The sequence below is a fragment of the Pipistrellus hanaki genome (genome assembly GCF_964339955.1).
Source record: "Pipistrellus hanaki genome assembly, chromosome: X".
Lineage (NCBI taxonomy): Eukaryota > Metazoa > Chordata > Mammalia > Chiroptera > Vespertilionidae > Pipistrellus > Pipistrellus hanaki.
Genome location: NC_140524.1, coordinates 92,048,461 through 92,067,933, shown reverse-complemented (window position 1 = coordinate 92,067,933; position 19,473 = coordinate 92,048,461). Strand labels below are relative to the sequence as shown.

The window sequence follows — 19,473 nt, the reverse complement described above, 5'->3', positions numbered from 1 at the left end:
AGGGGCGGGGTCTAGCTGACAGGGGGCGTGGCCTAGTTGGCAGGGGCGTGGCCTCGATGCCAGGGGGCGGGCCACGCTGGGCCTGCAGCTCCGCTCATTGGCGGGAAACTGGCGTCCGTCTCTCTGCGGAGCTTCCCACTCAGTCTCGGGCGGGCTGCACCCCGCCACTGTGGATTAAAGGCACCGCGGAGCATGGCCGGGGTGCGAGGTGGGGGCCAAGTGCTGCCAGGTCCTGAGAGTGTGTCCCCATTATCCCTCTTCGCTGAAAGCGTGTCCCCATTATCCCTTTGACGGCCACGCCTCGGCTCCCCATCCATCCAGTTCTGGGCTGTAGGTTGTCATCTTCCAGGCATTTTTCCAAACTGCTGCTGCCTGGCCCCACCCTCTGGAGACTTGATTTATTTAGTTATATCAGGGGTGTGGCCTTAGTCTTAAGGATGAGTCTAAAGGAGCCCCAGGTGATGCTAAAGTAAGCAAAGATTGAGAACCTCTGGGGAAAAAATCCCTCCCTCTTCTAGTCTCCGCCTGCCCCCTAGTGTTGACAAGTTGGAAACCTAGGGTCGAGCCAGGAAAAATTCAAGGTCACGCCCTTATGATTTCACCCTAGGACCTTATTCTGCATTTCATTCAACGAATTCTTACTGGGCTGTTTGCAATGCGCCAGAGCGTTGTTGCAGATGCTGGGGGTGCAACAAAACTGATTTATTTTTAAATCCTGCCTTTTGGGGACTTCTCTGGCAGAAAAGGAAAACAAGTCAGCAAGCAAGTTAGCAAAAGCATTTCAAACGTAGGACAGCTGTCTAAAGAGGAAATAAAATAAGGTAATGAGGGAGTGTCTTTCGAGAAGACAGTAATTTCTTAGAAGGCAGGGTCCATGTTGTGTGTTTCTTCTGATACCTCGTGCTTACCAAAAATGTGCCAATTTGAGCCAAAGGCTTTTCCCATTTTTATATCCTGTTCCAACCTGTAGTCAGCCAGAACATGGCATGTCATAGAAGACATCTAACAGTGATCTCATTCACTTAAGAGAAGGTATCATCAAATAAGTCCAAAGAATTCATAAGGGAGAACCAGAAAAGCTAATGCAGAGTCTACTACTGTGGATCTTATACTAGGCATAGTGCCTGATACACTGTAATTATAAAATAATATGGATTGACCAAGTGACTACATAGTAGTATGATAGCTACCATGTATCAAGTATTTATCTCAGTGCCTAACATGTTGAAACAGACATAAATAAATATTTATTCAACAAATGAGGAAATGTCCTGGCCAGTTTTGTTCAGTGGATAGAGCATCAGCCTGTGGACTGAAGGGTCCCAGGTTCGAATATGGTCAAGGGAACATTCCCAGGTTGTGGGCTCAATCCCCAGTAGGGGATGTGCAGGAGGCAGCTGATCAATGATTCTCTCTCATCATTGATGTTTTTCTCTCTTCCTCTCCCTTTCTCTCTAAAATCAATAAAAATGTTTTTTTTAAATGAGAAATTAGAATCATTATTTATTGAGCACTTATTGCTCTATTATTTTATTTAATCCTCACAAAGTCTAGGAGAGGGATAATCCCATCATTTCCATTTTATAGATAAGGAGATCGGGTTATAGAGACGTTAAATAACTTTAAAAAAAATTGTGATAGCCAGCCGAGATCGGTTTGGCTCAATGGATAGAGCGTCGGCTTGGGGACTAAAGGGACCCGGGTTCGATTCCGGTCAGGGACATGTACCTTGGTTGCGGGCATATCCCCAGTGGGGGGTGTGCAGGAGGCGGCTGATCAATGACTCTCTCTCATCGATGTTTCTGACTCTCTATCTCTCTCCCTTCCTCTCTGTACAAAATCAATAAAATATATATTTTTTAAAAATTGTGATAGCCAAAACCGGTTTGGCTCAATGGATGGAGTGTCAGCCTGCCGACTGAAAGGTCCCAGGTTCGATTCCGGTCAGGGGCATGTACCTTGGTTGCGGGCATATCCCCAGTAGGGGGTGTGCAAGAGGCAGCTGATCGATGACTCTCATCGATGTTTCTATCTCTCTCCCTTCCTCTCTGTAAAAAATCAATAAAATATATATATTTTTTAAAAATTGTGATGGCTAGCAAGCATTGTCTAAAGAGCTATTACAGATGTGGAGTGAGTGGTGTCCTCCACCAGAGGGCAGAGTCTTGTACCCAGGCTTGCCCTGAAAAACTGCTAAGGGGAGTAGATCTGGGGAATTAGGCTCCTGATTCCAGACATGTATAACAGCAATCACTGTTTGAATCATGGGATTCTGCAGAATCAGAGGGACCAAACTGGAAAACAAAAAATAATCTAGAAACCTATAGTTAGGGCTATGGGAAACCCCAAATAGCTGCTTGGCTCTTCCCAGTTCCTAGCATTCTTTTTTTTTTTCTTTTTCTTTTTCTTTTTCATTCCTTCATCTTCCGTAGACCATTTGGGCGGGCTGAACTTCATTCAATTGCCACTTAGTCTGAGTTATCGATACGTTCTTCTTGTTGGGTATGTGTTTTCTGCACGAGTTAAAGCTTTCCCCTGCCACAAGGATGGCCCCCTCACAATGGCAAAGAAACTGTCAGAAAATGTTTCCCACTTGGGGTACATCTTCCAAAATCTCTAGTGATCGAGGCACCCAAGCAAGTCATACAAGACGTGATGGATCCGAAGCTGGTTTGGCTCAGTGGTAGAGCGTCGGTCTGCGCACTGAAAGGTCCCAGGTTCGATTCCGGTCAAGAGCATGTACATTGGTTGCGGGCACATCCCCAGTAGGGGGTGTGCAAGACGCAGCTGGTCGATGTTTCTCTCTCATCGACGTTTCTAGCTCTCTCTCTCTCTCCTTTCCTCTCTGTAAAAAATCAATAAAATATATTTAGAGACAGAGAGAGAGAGAGAGAGAGAGAGAGAGAGAGAGAGAGAGAGAGAGAAAGAGAGACGTGGACGGCCCTGCAAACTTCTTTTTTAAAAATATATACTGTATTGATTTTTTACAGAGAGGAAGGGAGAGGGATAGACAGTTAGAAACATCGATGAGAGAGAAACATGGATCAGCTGCCTCCTGCACACCCCCCACTGGGGATGTGCCCACAACCCAGGTACGTGCCCTTAACCAGAATCGAACCTGGGACCCTTCAGTCCGCAGGCTGACACTCTATCCACTGAGCCACACCAGTTAGGGCCCTGCAAACTTCTTGGAATTATCACTGACCCCATCTCCAGCCCTATCACCCTCAGTTGTCAGTCAAGGCCAAGAGAACTAAAGGGGAAACTCGATTCCAGCAGAGCAAGTTGAATTAATAAACCAACTGAATGAACTGGTGAGAAGAGCTAAAATTGTATGACTCTCTATTTGAAATGTTGGTAATTTTTCAAATCTTTTGTTTTGCAGATATAAATAATTTTTATTCCTTACACCAGGGGTGGGGAACGTCCGGCCCGAGGGCCGTAGAAGACCTGAGAAATCATTTGGCCTGGCCCTGCCAAGACGTTAGGGGTGAGTTAATTCAATGTTTGACCAAGTACAGCAGGTGGATTTTTAAGTCGATAATCTTTATGGCCCTCGAGTAATGTTATAAATATCCAAATGGCCCTTGACTGAAAAAAGTGCCCCACCCCTGATTTGAAAGCAATATTGAAACATTTACCTTTTCTCTGTAATTGATCCCTCCAGATTGTAATCACGCAGAAGCTTTATGTTCTTTAATCTGGCCTTTCTTTTTTCCTTTGACTCAAACTGGCCTCTCACCTAATGCCCTCACTCACCCATCTCCCTTCTCCCTTGCTTAATCATTAAGCCCTCAGGACAATGAGGTTCTGGTCAGCATCCAATAACCTTAGGAACAAGGTCCTGGGTCTGTTGACTACTGAGATAGCGTTAAAAATAATATCATAGCCTTAGTTGTGTTTTATTTTTTTAATTAATTTCTTTATTGATCACATATTTGTCCTCAACCCCCCATTCCAATACCCACCCCCGACTCATTCCCCCACCCCCCTATTGTCCTTGACCACTGGTTAGGCTCATATGTGTGCACATAAGTCCTTTGGTTGATCTCTCCCTTTTATCCCCACCCTCCCTTCTTAGTTGTGTTTTAGCTCTGAACCCAGGAAAGTGGAACAATTTCACAGAACAAATTCTTGCAAAACTGGACAGAACAGACTTCATGGCTCACATCAGGACCAATGCACTTATCAACTGCCCAACCAATCAGTAGAGACCATGCCCTGGCAGACAAAACACTACGGGCAGAGTGCAATAGGCATTGCAATGTTGATTCCTGATTCTGTGACCATTGGTACAGGGCTTCTTGGTTGGGAACATTCACAGAATCATTGCACATTTGTTATTCATGAGGAAAGTCAAAGTTTCATGACATAGGTCAATGAATAGGAGAATGATCCTGTGTAGAGGCAGGATAAAAATAGATTTAGGGTCAAATTATTCTCTCTCCCCATTGAAACATTCACAATTATTCCTGCTATTTTTATATTACCAGGTAGACATATGTTTTGGAATTATCACTAGCGGGTACCTACTACATGAGTGGCCAGATTATTATGAGTTCAGAGATCATAATTATTTGGCCACTCATATATATATATATATATATATATATATATATATATATATATATATATATATATATTAGAGACCTGGTGCATGAATTCGTGCATGTGGGGTCCAGCCAGTCTGGCCAGGGGGGTGGGGACATGGACGGTTGGCCAGCCTGCCTGTTGGTCGAACTCCTGGTTGAGGGGATGATTTGCATATTGGCCTTTTATAATATAGGATATACACTGAGTGGCCAGATTATTATGCCTTTGGAGATCATAATAATCTGGCCACTCAGTATATATTCTAAACACTCTACAAAGGACTTTTCCACAACATTTAATATTCACAACCCTAGAAGGAGGAAACTTTTAACTCTATTTTACAGATAAGCATCCTGAGTTTCATAAACCTGTCCCAAATCACACAGCTGATAACTGGCAGTGCTGGGGTTTGCACCTAGGTCAGCCTCAGGCTGTGGACTGAAGGGTCCCGGGTTTAATTCCAGCTGGGGGCGCATGCCCAGGTTGCAGGCTTGGTCCCCAGTTGGGGGCATGCAGGAGGCAGCCGATCAGTGATTCTCTTTTATCATTGATGTTTCAATCTCTCTCTCCTTCTTCCTTCCTCTCTGAAATCAATAAAAAACATTTAAATTAAAAAAAAAAATAAACGTACTTACTGAGTCAACTACCCTTCGGCTCCGTGCCAACAAGGTTGGCATTGTCTAAGTCATTTGGTTGGATAAGAATGCAAACTTCCTGTCTGATGGTGAGGTACGCTCTCTAAGAGGGAAGAACATACATGAAGAACAGTGGACCATTTTCAAAGTAGTAGGATAGCACTTATCTCAGAAAGAATGACGGTTATTATGATGCCCCAGATTCACTGACGAGGCATCCAGAGAGGAATCCTCCACGAGCAGAAAGTCCTATGGCCTCGAGAATTCTCCTTCTGTGAAGGAGTCTGGATGGGGGCAGCCTCTGGGGGTGCAGAGATCTCTTAGCAAGCTGTAGGCGCTCCCGATCCACACTGCAATCCTACGTATCAGTCCCATTCTTGGGATTATGGGGGGCATAGATGCAAGGCAAAGAAAGGAAGCTGGACACATGAGGAAGACTGGAACTTGTTGTGATGAAACAAGGTGTGTGCTAGAGAAACTTGATTTGTGAAAAGGGGACCAAGTGTGTTGAATATTTACAGTTCTTAGCGGAAGGGCCAGCCCTAGGACGGTATTTCATCAAATCTGTTTTTAAACTTTCCATGTTTGCTAGAAGATCTACGAGGGCTATAATTACAGGGTGTAGTCAGAGATCTCTTGCCTAAGAGTCAGGAGATCTCAGTTGTATTTCTGACTCTGCTACTTTCAAGCTGTGTGACCTTGGACACGTGCTTTATCCTATGGGCTTAGGCTTTCCCAGATGAGGAATTTGGGACTAGAGAATCATTAACATCCTATGTGTCTATGATGGCGAAATTCTCAACAACACTGACTAAAGAGCTTTGGAGGAAAACATCCTTATTCTTCCAGATTATATTTATCCAGGCCAGCTGTATTTAAATGACTGATTATATTATATTCCCTGAAGCTCTGAATGGAACTGTATAGTTAACCTTTTTTTTTAGTATACCAACAAATATCCTTTCAATTAAAAGAAATCTAGATGACATATGTAAAAAATAAGTAATATTAATACTATGTGAACCCTGTCTGGGTAGCTAAGTTGGTTGGAGAATCATCTCGATACGCCAAGGTTGCAGGTTCGTTCCCTGATCAGGGCACATATAAGAAGCAATAAATGAATGCATAAATAACTGGACCAACAAATCTCTCTCTCTCTCTCTCTCTCTCTCTCTCTCTCTCTCTCTCTCTCTCTCTCTCCTATCTCTCTCTCCTATTGTCTCTCTCCCTTAATTAAATTTTTAAAAGACTAAATAAAATCACATCTGTAAAATGCCAACCAATGCAAGCCATGCCACTCATAATAGACACTAAGAAATGCTAGTTGTGTTATTTCACTTCTTCCTCTCCTATAGCCGCCTCCTATGATTTATCTCTTAAGAAGACCTTAAAATGTATTACATCTCATCATTCCTGTGGTTTGGGGTCCCCTTTTGATCTTGCACCCTTCTCCCACTTCCATCATCCCCCAATAAGGAATCACTCACCCCATATCCTCCATCACCCCAGCATGAGCTCTCAGGTAATAACCTCTGTTGTCTCCAGCAGAATATACCCATATCCACTCACATGAGGCAAGCACATGAGTCTCTTCCTTGTTCTCAGGTCAACAGAGGCTGCTCAAGTGGAGTTCACTCCCTACTGTGTTTCCTTCTTTGAAGTATCCTCTATTTTCCTAGAATCACTGTTAACATGTAATTGCCAGTTTATGAATGGTACAAAGAATGGGAAGCTGGATTCTGAACTTTAAAATCTATTGTGTATGCCCAGGGGCCACAGAGAAAAGAGGGGGTGTCTTCTACTTTGTGTACCAATAGGCAATTATTTAGACTGGTCTTATTTTATATATATATATATATATATATATATATATATATATATATATATATATATATATATATATTATTGATTTTTTTACAGAGAGGAAGGGAGAGAGATAGAGAGCTAGAAACGTCGATGAGAGAGAAACATTGACCAGCTGCCTCTTGCATACCCCCTACCGGTGATATGCCCACAACCAACGTACATGCCCTTGACTGGAATCGAACCTGGGACCTTTCAGTCCGCAGACCGACGCTCTACCGCTGAGCCAAACCGGTCTTATTGAGTAACCTCCATACTCAGATTCATAGAGGTGACATTTCAGGAGACCTAGGGAGAGCCGATTGCACTTTGCAGATTCCCTACACATTTCTGAGGAGTTAAGTCTTGGACCATGAGCTTCGTCTTCCCTTTGGGCATGACTTCAGAAGGAGAGAAAGGGAGGGCGGCCCGGAGAAGGCAGGTCATGCTGAATGGGTGACTGACTGCGTCTCTGCCCCTCAGTTCTGATTGTTCCTATCTTTTTTCTCCAGGTGGCTGAACCCCTTCCAACCGTAACTAGAACTGTCAGGGATTGTAATGTTGAATTATAAGTCCCTGGACGGCAGGGACTAAGCCTTATTAATTTCAGCAATCCCCGAGCTCAGTGCTTGGCAGGAAACAGACCTTAATAAATATTTGTTGAATAAGAAGCAGGCTTTTACTGCCCTTCAAATGCAGACAGACTTCAAGGTGACTCCCATGATCCTGTCTTCTGGTGTTTACACCTCTGTATTGCCCTTTCTGCTTGAGTGTGGGCAAGATCTGTGACTTGCCTTTAATTCGCAGAATATGCTGAAGGTGATAGAGTGTCACTCCCAGGATTACGTTACATTATGGAAAGCTCTCTCTTGCCAAGCAACAAAAGCAAAAATTAGACAAATGAGACTACATCAAACTTTTTAAAACTTTCACACATCATAGCAAACAACCAACAGAGTAAAAGAGCAACTTACTGAATGGGAGAAAATATTTGCAATTCATGTATCTGATAAGAAGTCAATATCCAGAATACCAAAAGACCTACAATAGCTCAATAACAAAACACCTGATTTAAAAATGAGCAAAGGACTTGAGCCCTAGCTGGTTTGGCTCAGTTGATAGAGCATTGGAGTGAGGACTGAAGAGTCCCCAGGTTGGATTCTGGTCAAGGGCACATGCCCAGGTTGTAGGCTTGATCCCCAGTAGGGGGCATGCAGGAGGCAGCCGATCAATGATTCTCTCTTATCATTGATGTTTCTGTCTCCCCCTTTCTCTCTGAAATCAATAAAATATTTTTTGAATAAAATGGGCAAAGGACTTGAATAGACGGCTCTCTGAAGAAGACATTTAAATGGCCAATAAGCATATGAAAAGATGTTCAAAGGGGAGTGGGACCATAAAGGGTAAAGGGAGTCAAATATATAGTAACAGAAAATGATCTGACTTTGGGTGGTAGACACACAATGCAATATGAAGATCATATATCACAGAAATGTGTACCTGAAACCTATATAATCTTATTAACCAATGCCACCCCAATAGATTCAATAAAAGAGATGTCCCGGCCGAAACTGGTTTGGCTCAATGGATAGAGTGTCGGCCTGCGTTCTTAAAGGTCATGAGTTCGATTCCGGTCAAGGGCATGTACCTTGGTTGCAGACACATCCCCAGTAGAGGGTGTGCAGAAGGCAGCTGATCAATGTTCCTATCTCATCGATGTTTCTAACTCTATCCCTCTCTGTTAAAAAATCAATAAAATATATATATTTTTAAAAAGATGTCCCACATCACTAATCATCAGAGAAAGGCAAATCAAAATCACAATGAGATATCACCTCACACCTATTGGGATGGTCATTACCCAAAAATATAAAAATAAAAAACCCAGAATATAACAAGTGCTGGTGCAGATATGGAGAAAAGGGAACCTTTGTGCACTGTTGGTATAGAGGCTCCTCAAAAAATTAAAAATAGAACTCCCATATGAACAGCAATCCCACTTATATAACCAAAAGAATTGAAAACAGGATCTTGAAAAGATATTTGCAGTTCTATATTCATTACACTATTATTCATAATAACCAAAAGGTGGAGAAAACCTAAATATCCATTGATAGGTGAGTGGATAAAGAAATGTGGTATTGCCTGGCCATCATGGCTCAGTGGTTGAGCACTGACTGACCCATAAACCAGGAGGTCATGGTTCAATTTCCAGTCAGAACAGATCAGTGGGTTGCGGGCTCAATCTCCAGTAGAGAGTAGGCAGGAGGCAGCCAATCAATGATTCTCTCTCATCACTGGTGTTTCTATCTCTCTCCGTCTCCTTTCCTCTCTAAAATCAATAAAAATCTTTTTAAAAAAAGAAATGTGGTATATACATAAATTGGAATATTATTAAGCCTTGAAAAAGGAAATTTATTCCATAGGCTATAACATGGATAAATCTTGAGGACATTTTACTAAGTGAAATAAGCCAGTCACAGAAAGAAACTACTGCATATGATTCCACTTATATGAAACATCTAAAGTACATACTCCAACAGTGACAGAATGGTGGCTACTAGGGGCTGAGGGAGGGGGAAATGGAGAATTGTTCAATATGTACATATAGAGTTCCAGTTTTTCAAGTTCTGGAGATCTGTTACACAATAATATGCATTTAGTTAACACTACTATCCTATATAATAAAAAGGTAATATGCAAATTGAACCTAACAGCGGAACAACCAAGAACAACCAGTCACTATGATGTGCACTGACCACCAGGGGGCAGACACTCAATGCAGGAGCTGACCCCTGGTGGTCAGTGCATATTCACAGGGGGAGCACGGCTCAGCCAGAAGCCAGCTCATGGCTAGCCAGTGCAGCTGCAGTGGCGGGAACCTCACCTGCCTCCATGGCAGCATCCCCCAAGGGCTCCTAGGCTGCCAGAGGGATGTCTGACTGCCAGCTTAGGCCCGATCCCCTGGGGAGCAGGCATAAGCCGTCAGTCAGACATCACCCGTGGTGTCACAAACTGAGAGGGCACAAGCTGGGCTGAGGAGCCCCCCTAAGTGCACGAATTTTCATGCACTGGACCTCTAGTCCTATATAATAAAAGCCTAATATTCTAACTGTCCAACCATTCAACCAGCTGCTATGACATGCACTGACCACCAGGGGGCAGATGCTCCAACTGGTAGGTTAGCTTGTTACTGGGGTCCGGCCAGTTAGGACTAAGCAAGACGGGCCTGACATGCCCTGGAGCTTTCCCGAGTCCCACCCGGGTCCCGATCTTGTACCGATGGGGTCCCTCAGCTTGGTCTATGCCCTCCCACAATCTGGTACCCCTTGGGAGATGTTGGAGAGCCGGTTTTGGCCTGCTCCCTGCAGGCCAGGCAGAGGGACCCCACTGGTGCACGAATCTGTGCACTGGGCCTCTAGTACACTTATAAATGGCTAAGATGGTAAATTTTATGTTCTATGGGGTTTTTTTCCACGCACACACAAAAAGACTGTATCTTGCTAGCAGACTACTCTAAAGATTCTCCTGGCTGGCTTGATGAAGTAAATGGCCATGCTGGATAAGCCAAGGTGATAAGAAACTGCAGGCAGCTTCTAAAGCAATGGACATCCTCAGCCAACAGGCAGCAAGAAGCCAAGACCCTCAATCAAGGAAATGCATTCTTCCAAAGCCCACAACTTGAGCTTGCAAATAGATTCTTCCTTGGTCACAATCCCAAGGTCACAGCCTGGCTGGCACCTCGGGCAGGGGACCCACCTAAGCCATTGCCCAACTCCTGACCTACAAACACCACAATAATAAACATGTATAAGTTGTCACTAGATTTGCATTAATTTATGTGACAACAGATGATTAATACAAAAGGGATGTTATAAGATAACTGTTACTGAATTAAAGGTTTGTTCCCCTGAGTCCATCAAACTCGAACAGGAGTTTGCAGTTGAAAAGTAAAGGTGTATTAGTTAAGGAAATGGTACCAAACCTGAATGACAGGTGAGCCATTGCTCTAAAGTAGGGGTGTCGAACTCAATCAGAGAAGGGGCCAAAATCTAAAATCCAGCCTAAATCGCGGGCCGAATGGTTTACTGAACAGTCATAAACTGACAATGTCATAAACTGACAGCGGACTGCAGTGATGACAGCGTGGTGCGGGCCACATTGCAAGGCCTGGCGGGCTGGATTTGGCCCACGGGCGTTGTGTTTGACATATGTGCTCTAAAGCCTAGCTCCCAGTTGGTTTCTAGGGGATGGTTTATGTAGGGGTAAAATCACTAGTTCTGGTGTTTAAGGAAGTTAGGGGTCATGGTCTCTACTGGTCGGTGCTAGGGTACCAGGTAGTTGATCAGTACTTCTGGTCCTGATATCAGCCATGGCGTTGCTCCATCTGGTTTTGCCACTTTGCGGGGCCTGGAGCTGAAACACAACTGAGGCCTAGATGTTATCTCTAGTTTGACCGAAACTATCTCTGGGGTCAAAAGACCCAAGGTTTGATTCCTAAGGTTACTTGATGCTGACCAGAGCCTCACTGTCCTGCGGGCTTACTGATTAAGGGAGTGGACATGCAAGGGAGAATGAGGCAGGTGAGTTAGGTGCTGGATGAGGCCAGTTTGAATCCAAAGGAAAGAAAAGAGAAAATGTCATATTAAAGAAATGAAGTTTCTGTACAATTATACAACCTGCTTTCATATTGCTGTGCCCCAGCCATGAAGACAGAAGAGAAGCAGTCCAGAGATGGAAGACGCTGACGACGCCTCGCCATACTAGCAGACAGCAGCTGTGCTGAAGGATGCCCAGGACCAAACCAGAGAGGGTCGGACCTGCATCACCACCATTTGTCCACCAACCAGATCTGAAATATCATGGCTGACATGTACACATAAGGAACTGTTTGACATTGAAATTGGGACTCAAAAGAACTGTTGGCCCAGAAAGAAGCTCACTACAGACTGATTCATATGCCTTTCAGCATAACCATTATAGCTTGTCTCATTCTCGGTTCTTACAAGGGTATTTCTTGTATCACGTGAGCTCACTCATCTAGGGGAAATGATGAACAACATAAACCAATGAACAAAAACAGACCCAGAGACAGGGAAGCATTGATCAGACTGTCAAACCTCAGAGGGGAAGTAGGGGAGGATGGGGTAAGGGGGAGAGATCAACCAAAGGACTTGTGTGCATGCATATGGGCCTGGCCAGTGGTCATGGACAACAGGGGGGTGGGAGCCTACGTGGGGAGGGGTTTGGGATGGGAATGGGGTGATGAGAACAATTATGTGATACCATAATCAATAAAGAAATTTTAAAAAAGAAAAAATAGTATAATGCATTTTAATGAAATAATTTCTAAAACACTAAGCAACCAAATAAAAAATGGCTTTTTTTTTTTTGCCCTAGCTGGTTTTGCCCAGTGGATAGAGTGTCAGCCTGGGGACTAAAAGGTGATCCCAGGTTCAATTCCGGTCAAGGGCACATGCCCGGATTGTGGGCTCGATCCCCAATAGGAGGCATGCAGGAGGCAGCCAGTCAATGATTCTCATCATTGATGTTTCTTTCTCTCTCCCTCTCTCTTCCTCTCTGAAATCAATAAAAATCTATATTTTTTAAATGGTCTGATTTTGCTTCAACTAAGCAGCTCTCATTACAGCCTAGTCACGGAAGTCTAATTTATAATTAGCAGTAAATTTGTTGCAAGTTCTCCTAAGTCCTCTTGCATGTTTGACCAAAGCAGTGGAGGGAAGAACCTATGAATGGTCATCCGTGCGTCATGGTGTCAGGAAAGAAAACACCTACAGTAGCTTAGGCAACTGAGAACTAATGACATTTTTAAAGACCATTGAGAAAGACATTTCGTAAACTCTTACGGTGAGTCACTGCGCATGACATCCCCAGGAGGTTCTCAGAACTGTGAACCTACTTTTGCTTTCTTTTCTACATGTGGGATATTCCTAGCAAAGGCAGAAAATCACTTGTTGAATGATTGGGGTGGGGATCATTTGGTGATAGTTCAACCTCGCATTTTACAGACTGAACACACTGCAGGCTCCTTTTATGCTTTCTCTTTCTCTTTGACTCATCCGGAAACCCAGGCACGGCAGCCCAAGCAAGATCCTCAGAAGGGTCTGTCTGGGAAGGTGGGTTGTAAAAGAAAAACTATGTGCAAGAGGTTTGAGTAATTGTTCCAGGCATAGCTATATTCTAGTTTAACTGTTTTCAAACATTTTGACATTTAAAAATTATCGAGTCCTAACCAGTATGGCTCAGTGGATAGAGCGTAGGTCTGCGGACCGAGGGGTCCCAGGTTTGATTCCAGTCAAGGGCTTGTACCTTGGTTGCGGGCACATCCCCAGTAGGGGCTGTGCAGGAGGGAGCTGATCAATGTTTTTCTCTCATTGATGTTTCTAACTATCCTTCCTTCCTCTATATATAAAAAAAAATCAATAAAATATATTTTTAAAATTATCGAATGCAAAAATGCTGTTTGAAAATTTTAGAAAACATGAATACACAAGCACACATTCCTTTAGTCACCAGAGCAATATGCCATTGCATCCTGTATATTTATAATTATTTCAAAATAAAAAATAAAGGGAAAAAAGAAGCACAGAAGATGGAGCAAGTAGGGATTACAACAACCCTCAACATAGATGTCATCAATATGCTGAAAGAAAATAACTTCCAACCTCAAATTCTATAAGCAGTGAAATAAATCCTTCAAGAATTTTAAGAAGATCCCTAACCAGTTTGGCTCAGTGGATAGAGTGTCGGCCTGAGGACTGAAAGGTCCCAGGTTCGATCTTGGTCAAGGGCATGTACCTTGGTTGCGGGCACATCCCCAGTAGGAGGCAGCTGATTGATGTTTCTTTTCCATCTGATGTTTCCAAATCTATCCCTCTCCCTTCCTCTCTGTAAAAAATCAATAATATATATATTTATATATTTAATATATATATATTATTATTTTTAATATATATCAATAAAATATATATTATATTATTTAAAATATATATATTATTATTTTTTAAAAATATATATATATCAATAATATATATATATTATATTTTATTGATATATATATATCAATAAAATATAATATATATTTTTAATATATATCAATAAAATATATATTATATTATTTAAAATATATACATTATTATTTTTTAAAAATATATATATATATCAATAAAATACATATATTATTGATTTTTTACAGAGAGGAAGGGAGAGGGATAGCGAGAAACATCGATCAGCTGCCTCTTGCATCACTCCCTACTGGGGATGTGCCCGCCACCAAGGCACATGCCCTTGACTGGAATCGAACCCGGGACCTTTCAGTCCTCAAGCCGATGCTCTATCCACTGAGCCAAACCGGTTTCGGCTAAAATATATTTTTTAGAAAACAGTTTTAATAAGAAATAAATACATTTATACAAGCACAACCAAATTTTACAAAAGCAGACTTTCACTAAAGGAAATTATGAAGAGTGTAACTTAGGAGTGTTCCCATAGGAAGATGAAAAATTTTAAATGAAAAAAAAAGTATAAAAGAAAATATTTTGTTAACTAAATTACAGGTACTGTACAGGAGGAAAAAAAATTACTGAGAAATCCAAATAGCTTACTCTAGGACATCCTACAAAACACAGAATATACAAGAACCTATTCCTTTAGTCATCTGAGTAATGACTTGATCACACATCAGATTGCCTCTGGAAAATTCTACGGAGATTGAAAAAGACACATGACGTCTTACTATTGTTATGAAACTAGTTTTGACGCCGACTCCCTACGAGGATCTTGGAGCCCAAAGACTCCCCCAGGCCACAATTTCGGAAGCGCTGCTCAAAACCCTGGTTTCCTGAGTTCCCTTCTCTCACGTTTCAAGGAGGAAACAGCCAAGTCACCCTCTTCCACTTGCAAAGGTGACGGGGACACCTAGGCCCCCACGTCGGGCTTCCGGGAGATTCGGAAAATCGCCGCTAGAGGGCGCCGCTGGCGAGCTGGTGGCGTGCGTCATCGCCCCGCCCGCGCCGGGAGGGTTCACACGGGAGCCAGAAGGGAAAGCCACACCCCCGGAAGGAGCTCGCAGCCTCATTGGACGAGGAGCCATCGCCTCACGACGGGGGCGGGGCTACCTCGCGCTGAAAAGCCCGAGCGCTGCGCCACAACCTCACATTTCCCAGCGGCTCTGGTCAAGGCTTTCAGTTGCTCACCGAGGCTTCCCGGGTCATGGTGCCAGCCTGACTGAGAAGAGGCCGCTCCCGGGAAACGAATGAAGAACCACCTTCTCCTGTTGTTCAAGTACAGAGGCTTAGTCCGCAAAGGGAAGAAAAGCAAAAGACGAAAATGGCTAACTTCGTGATCCGCCCCGCCACCGCCGCCGACTGCAGTGACATCCTGCGCCTGATCAAGGTTAGCCGGAGGCGCCGGCTTCCCCCGGGGGGCGGGGGGCGAGGCGGGAGGTCGGAGGCCGCCATCTCCGCTGAGCCTGGGACTCAGGCCGGTTCTCCTTCCACCCGCCTCCCCCCAACAACCCCTGCCGGGCAGCGGCTCTGATGGGACTCCCCAATGAATCACCGCCCCGCCGCGCCCTGCCCTGCCTCGCCACCTCCTCCCCCCCTTCCCTCTAGGCTGGCCGGGCCCTCACTCACTTTTCTGCCTCTTTTCCTTTCTTCTATGTGCATCGCCTTAGGAACTGGCTAAATATGAATATATGGAAGAACAAGTAATAATAACTGAAAAAGGTAACGCAACCGTGGCGGGTTGGAGGGGGGCGGCAGGTGCCTGGCACCCTCCCCGACGCCAACACTGAGTGATCCCACTGCCCTTTCCCGCAGATCTGCTGGAGGATGGCTTCGGGGACCATCCCTTCTACCACTGCCTGGTGGCAGAAGTATCCAAGGAGCACATCACTCCGGAAGGTAAACCGCCCTCCCCTTCCAGAAACCAGAGAGGCCTAGCGTGATAGGAACGTAGTCTGCTGTGTAGCACTGCTGACAACACAGGCTTTAAGTGACCGAGATGTGGCCAGAGATCATAGCCAGCTAGTATTCTAACCACTGAGGATGTAAAATAGAGGTAATATGCTTATTAGGGCGGGTGAAAAGAGCTATTTAAGTATCAGAGTGCCGTGGAGACCCGGAAGTACTTGAGCTGTTTCAGAGTAAGTATTAGAGTGCTGTGGAGCTCCCAAAGACTTAGGTATGTCGTGTGTTGTAATTCAGTTTCATAAATGGTTCTTGTTTGACCCTATCGTAAGCTCTTCTTTTTGTAATTCTGTTAAATCACGTTTTTTTCTTAATTTGTCCCAATCTTCAGGTTACAGTCTCTAGCTTCGCCATGTACATGGCCCTTCCGTGTACATGGATGGGCGGGGAGGTAACTAAAAGATCCTTTACACAATAAAGTAGATGATCATGATAAAATGAGGTAAGGCCCTACTATCACATGGTAGATATTAAACACGGTAGATCAGAAACTCTATTCTACTCGCTTCCTTTGTTTACAAAGGACTATCAAATGGCAAGAAAGTTTAATTTGAAACCTTTGCCTCCATTTGGAATTGTAGACATTCAATAAAAGGGAGTCTTATTTTATTTATTTGCTGGTCCCTATTAACTGGTAAAAAACAACAACAACAACAAAAAACAACCCAGAACTAAAAGGGGAAGTTGTTCGAGTAGGTGCTTACCTCTTTTTCCCCCGGAAGTCTGTTCCCCAAGCTAGAAGAAATGAGCAGAAAGCATAAGGGATGAAGTATTTTTTTTTTTTTAGAGATATGTGGATGTTACATGATACCTGTTTCTGGATACCTCTGCTTCTTCTGGCTTAAAAACTGGGGAGAGCAAATTGAAAATGTTTGAAATGGAAGGAAAGATCTGAAATGAAATGTTGCACTTTTGGCCTCATGTCCTGACTTTAAGGAAGCAGGGTTTCTAAACTACAGATATTTACTATTCTGAACTGCCGTGTAAGCCTTATCCCTAAGTCACCATACGAGTCTATGACTAGGATGTGAATAATGTGTGACTTTAGTTTAAGACTAGAGCGGTTTTGCTCTGGCAAGTAATGAAAGCATTCTTCTCGCTAATACATGCATGTATGTTTTTAAAACCTATGATAGGCTTTGGATTTTGCAACTACAGCTTTTATGAATCCATTTTGTCCATAGCTCATATGATACTCTGATTACAGGACACAGCATTGTTGGTTTTGCCATGTACTATTTTACCTATGACCCATGGATTGGAAAACTCTTGTATCTTGAGGACTTCTTCGTAATGAGTGATTTTAGAGGTACGGTTGAGTTCAGAAGGGTGGCTCAAAGAGGAATCAGGGCTTAAAGTCCTTCACGTGACTTTTTTCAATGGTACTTCTCTTTCTTTTAGGCTTTGGGATAGGATCAGAAATTCTGAAGAATCTAAGCCAGGTATGTTTTGCTTTTGGCTTCCTGAAATTGTATGAGTTAACTCAATTATTCTAACTGCTGAATCCAAAGTGGATCCTGGAAAGCAAGTAAAAGGCCACTGAGTTTGTATTGTACTCTCCCCTGGGTCACAGGTTGCGATGAAATGTCGCTGCAGCAGCATGCACTTCCTGGTGGCAGAATGGAATAAACCATCTATCAACTTCTACAAAAAGAGAGGGGCCTCTGACCTGTCCAGCGAAGAGGGATGGAGACTCTTCAAGATCGACAAGGAGTACTTGCTAAAAATGGCCGCGGAGGAGTGAGGCGTGCTGGTGGAGACGACACCTCCATTTGTATTTTAGAGCAGATTCTCAACTTCTCTTCTTTCTATCATGTTTGTAGTGAAATAAGACAATGAGCAACCATTCCAAAGCTTTATTACCAGTGGCGTTGTTGCATGTTTGAAATGTGGTCACTTTAAGATGGCAGTGCAGTTTGGAGTCAGATTTATCCTTGAACATCTTTTGATAACGTAACAGGGTGGTGTAATCTTAATGTATATGAAAAAAAAACTTCATTCTTGTGAGTCATTTAAATGTGTACAATGTACACACTGGTACTTAGAGTTTCTGTTGTGATTCTTTTTTAATAAATTACGCTTTGATTTCATTGTTTGTTGTACGCCTTTTTACTACTCCTTTATTTCTTAAGACAGTTTTCCTGTTGAGTGTAAAAGAAAAATGGCCAAGAAACAGAACCTAAAACTTGGTAATTGTTTAAACAACTCTGGAAAGAAGCCAGTTGAAAGCCACGGTTTTATTAGTAGCAACACCTGTAAGATAACTTTATATTGCTGACACTACATTTCACCTGCAGAATTTTCCAGAGCTTAGAACTCCCTAAATAAGCCTGAATGTTACACAAGGAAGAGTCAGAGGTGGGATTCTGAAACACGAGAAAAAAAACACCTTGCCCAAAACAGTCTCATCCTACATAAAATACTACTCAGGAAAAGTGGCTCACTTTGCTAATCGGACAGGAACAAAAAAGCCCACGTTTGTACAGGACATTTGCAAATAGGCTGGAGTTGGACACAGGTGCCAAGAAGGGAAATTAGCATCCTATTGGGAGGGCAGTTCCTTAAACTAGTGCTTAAAACCACCAGGGGGAAAGAAAGAAAAATATTCCCCAGGATGAAGAATGAACTGCAGAAGAGGCATGAGGAAGAGACTATTTCAGAACTACTTTTATTACCCATTGCACTGATCTAAGTCCCTGCACCCGCTAATGACCACAATAAGGAAAATGGTGGTTGATAAGAACAATTGTACTGATTGCCAAGATGAATGTTTTCCAAAAGAAGTTGACAGATCCCTGAAAAACCCACCCTCCGCTTCTGCTTTCTGTGTTGGCTAGGACAGTGGACACCAACCATCTGTGAGGCCTGGAAGGTTGGTGACCACTGGCTGGTCTAGGGAATAAATCCTGGGCTCCTCCGAAGGGGGATTTTGCCTTGAATCCCTTTGTGTTTTTTTAAAAAATATATTTTACTGATTTTTTACAGAAAGGGAGAGAGGGATAGAGAGCTAGAAACATCGATGAGAGAGAAACATCGACCAGCTGCCTCCCGCACACCTCCCCACACTGGGGATGTGCCTGCAACCAAGGTACATGCCCTTGACCAGAATCGAACCTGGGACCTTTCAGTCCTCAGACTGAGGCTCTATCCACTGAGCCAAACTGGTTTCGGCTTGAATCCCTTTGTTTCAGTGTTTGTTATGGCTCCTAAATCAGAGGGCGGCCATATAAACAAGTGTGAACCCATATTGGATTAATCCAGGGGAGATCTTCCTGGTGGCTCAGCACGCCCCCAAAACAGGCCTACAGAGTCCACCCACAACCACGGTCCTGCTAGGTGGCCAGTAACCACAGGCAAGACGCTGGTTAGCAGAAAAAGGGTTAACTGAACCCAAGGAGCTTGTGGGGAAAGAA

At 43.5% G+C, this 19,473-nt stretch overlaps 1 protein-coding gene across 1 annotated transcript; it reads left to right on the top strand.

Moving 5' to 3' along the window:
• The first annotated feature begins 15,211 nt into the window (after positions 1–15,211).
• SAT1 (spermidine/spermine N1-acetyltransferase 1) lies at positions 15,212–18,150 on the top strand. The gene is made up of 6 exons (XM_084870326.1): positions 15,212–15,485; positions 15,766–15,817; positions 15,911–15,994; positions 17,268–17,369; positions 17,462–17,502; positions 17,634–18,150. The coding sequence occupies exons 1-6, from the start codon at positions 15,420–15,422 to the stop codon at positions 17,802–17,804; spliced, it is 516 nt and encodes a 171-aa protein (XP_084726452.1). The 5' UTR covers positions 15,212–15,419; the 3' UTR covers positions 17,805–18,150.
• Positions 18,151–19,473: the final 1,323 nt, after the last annotated feature.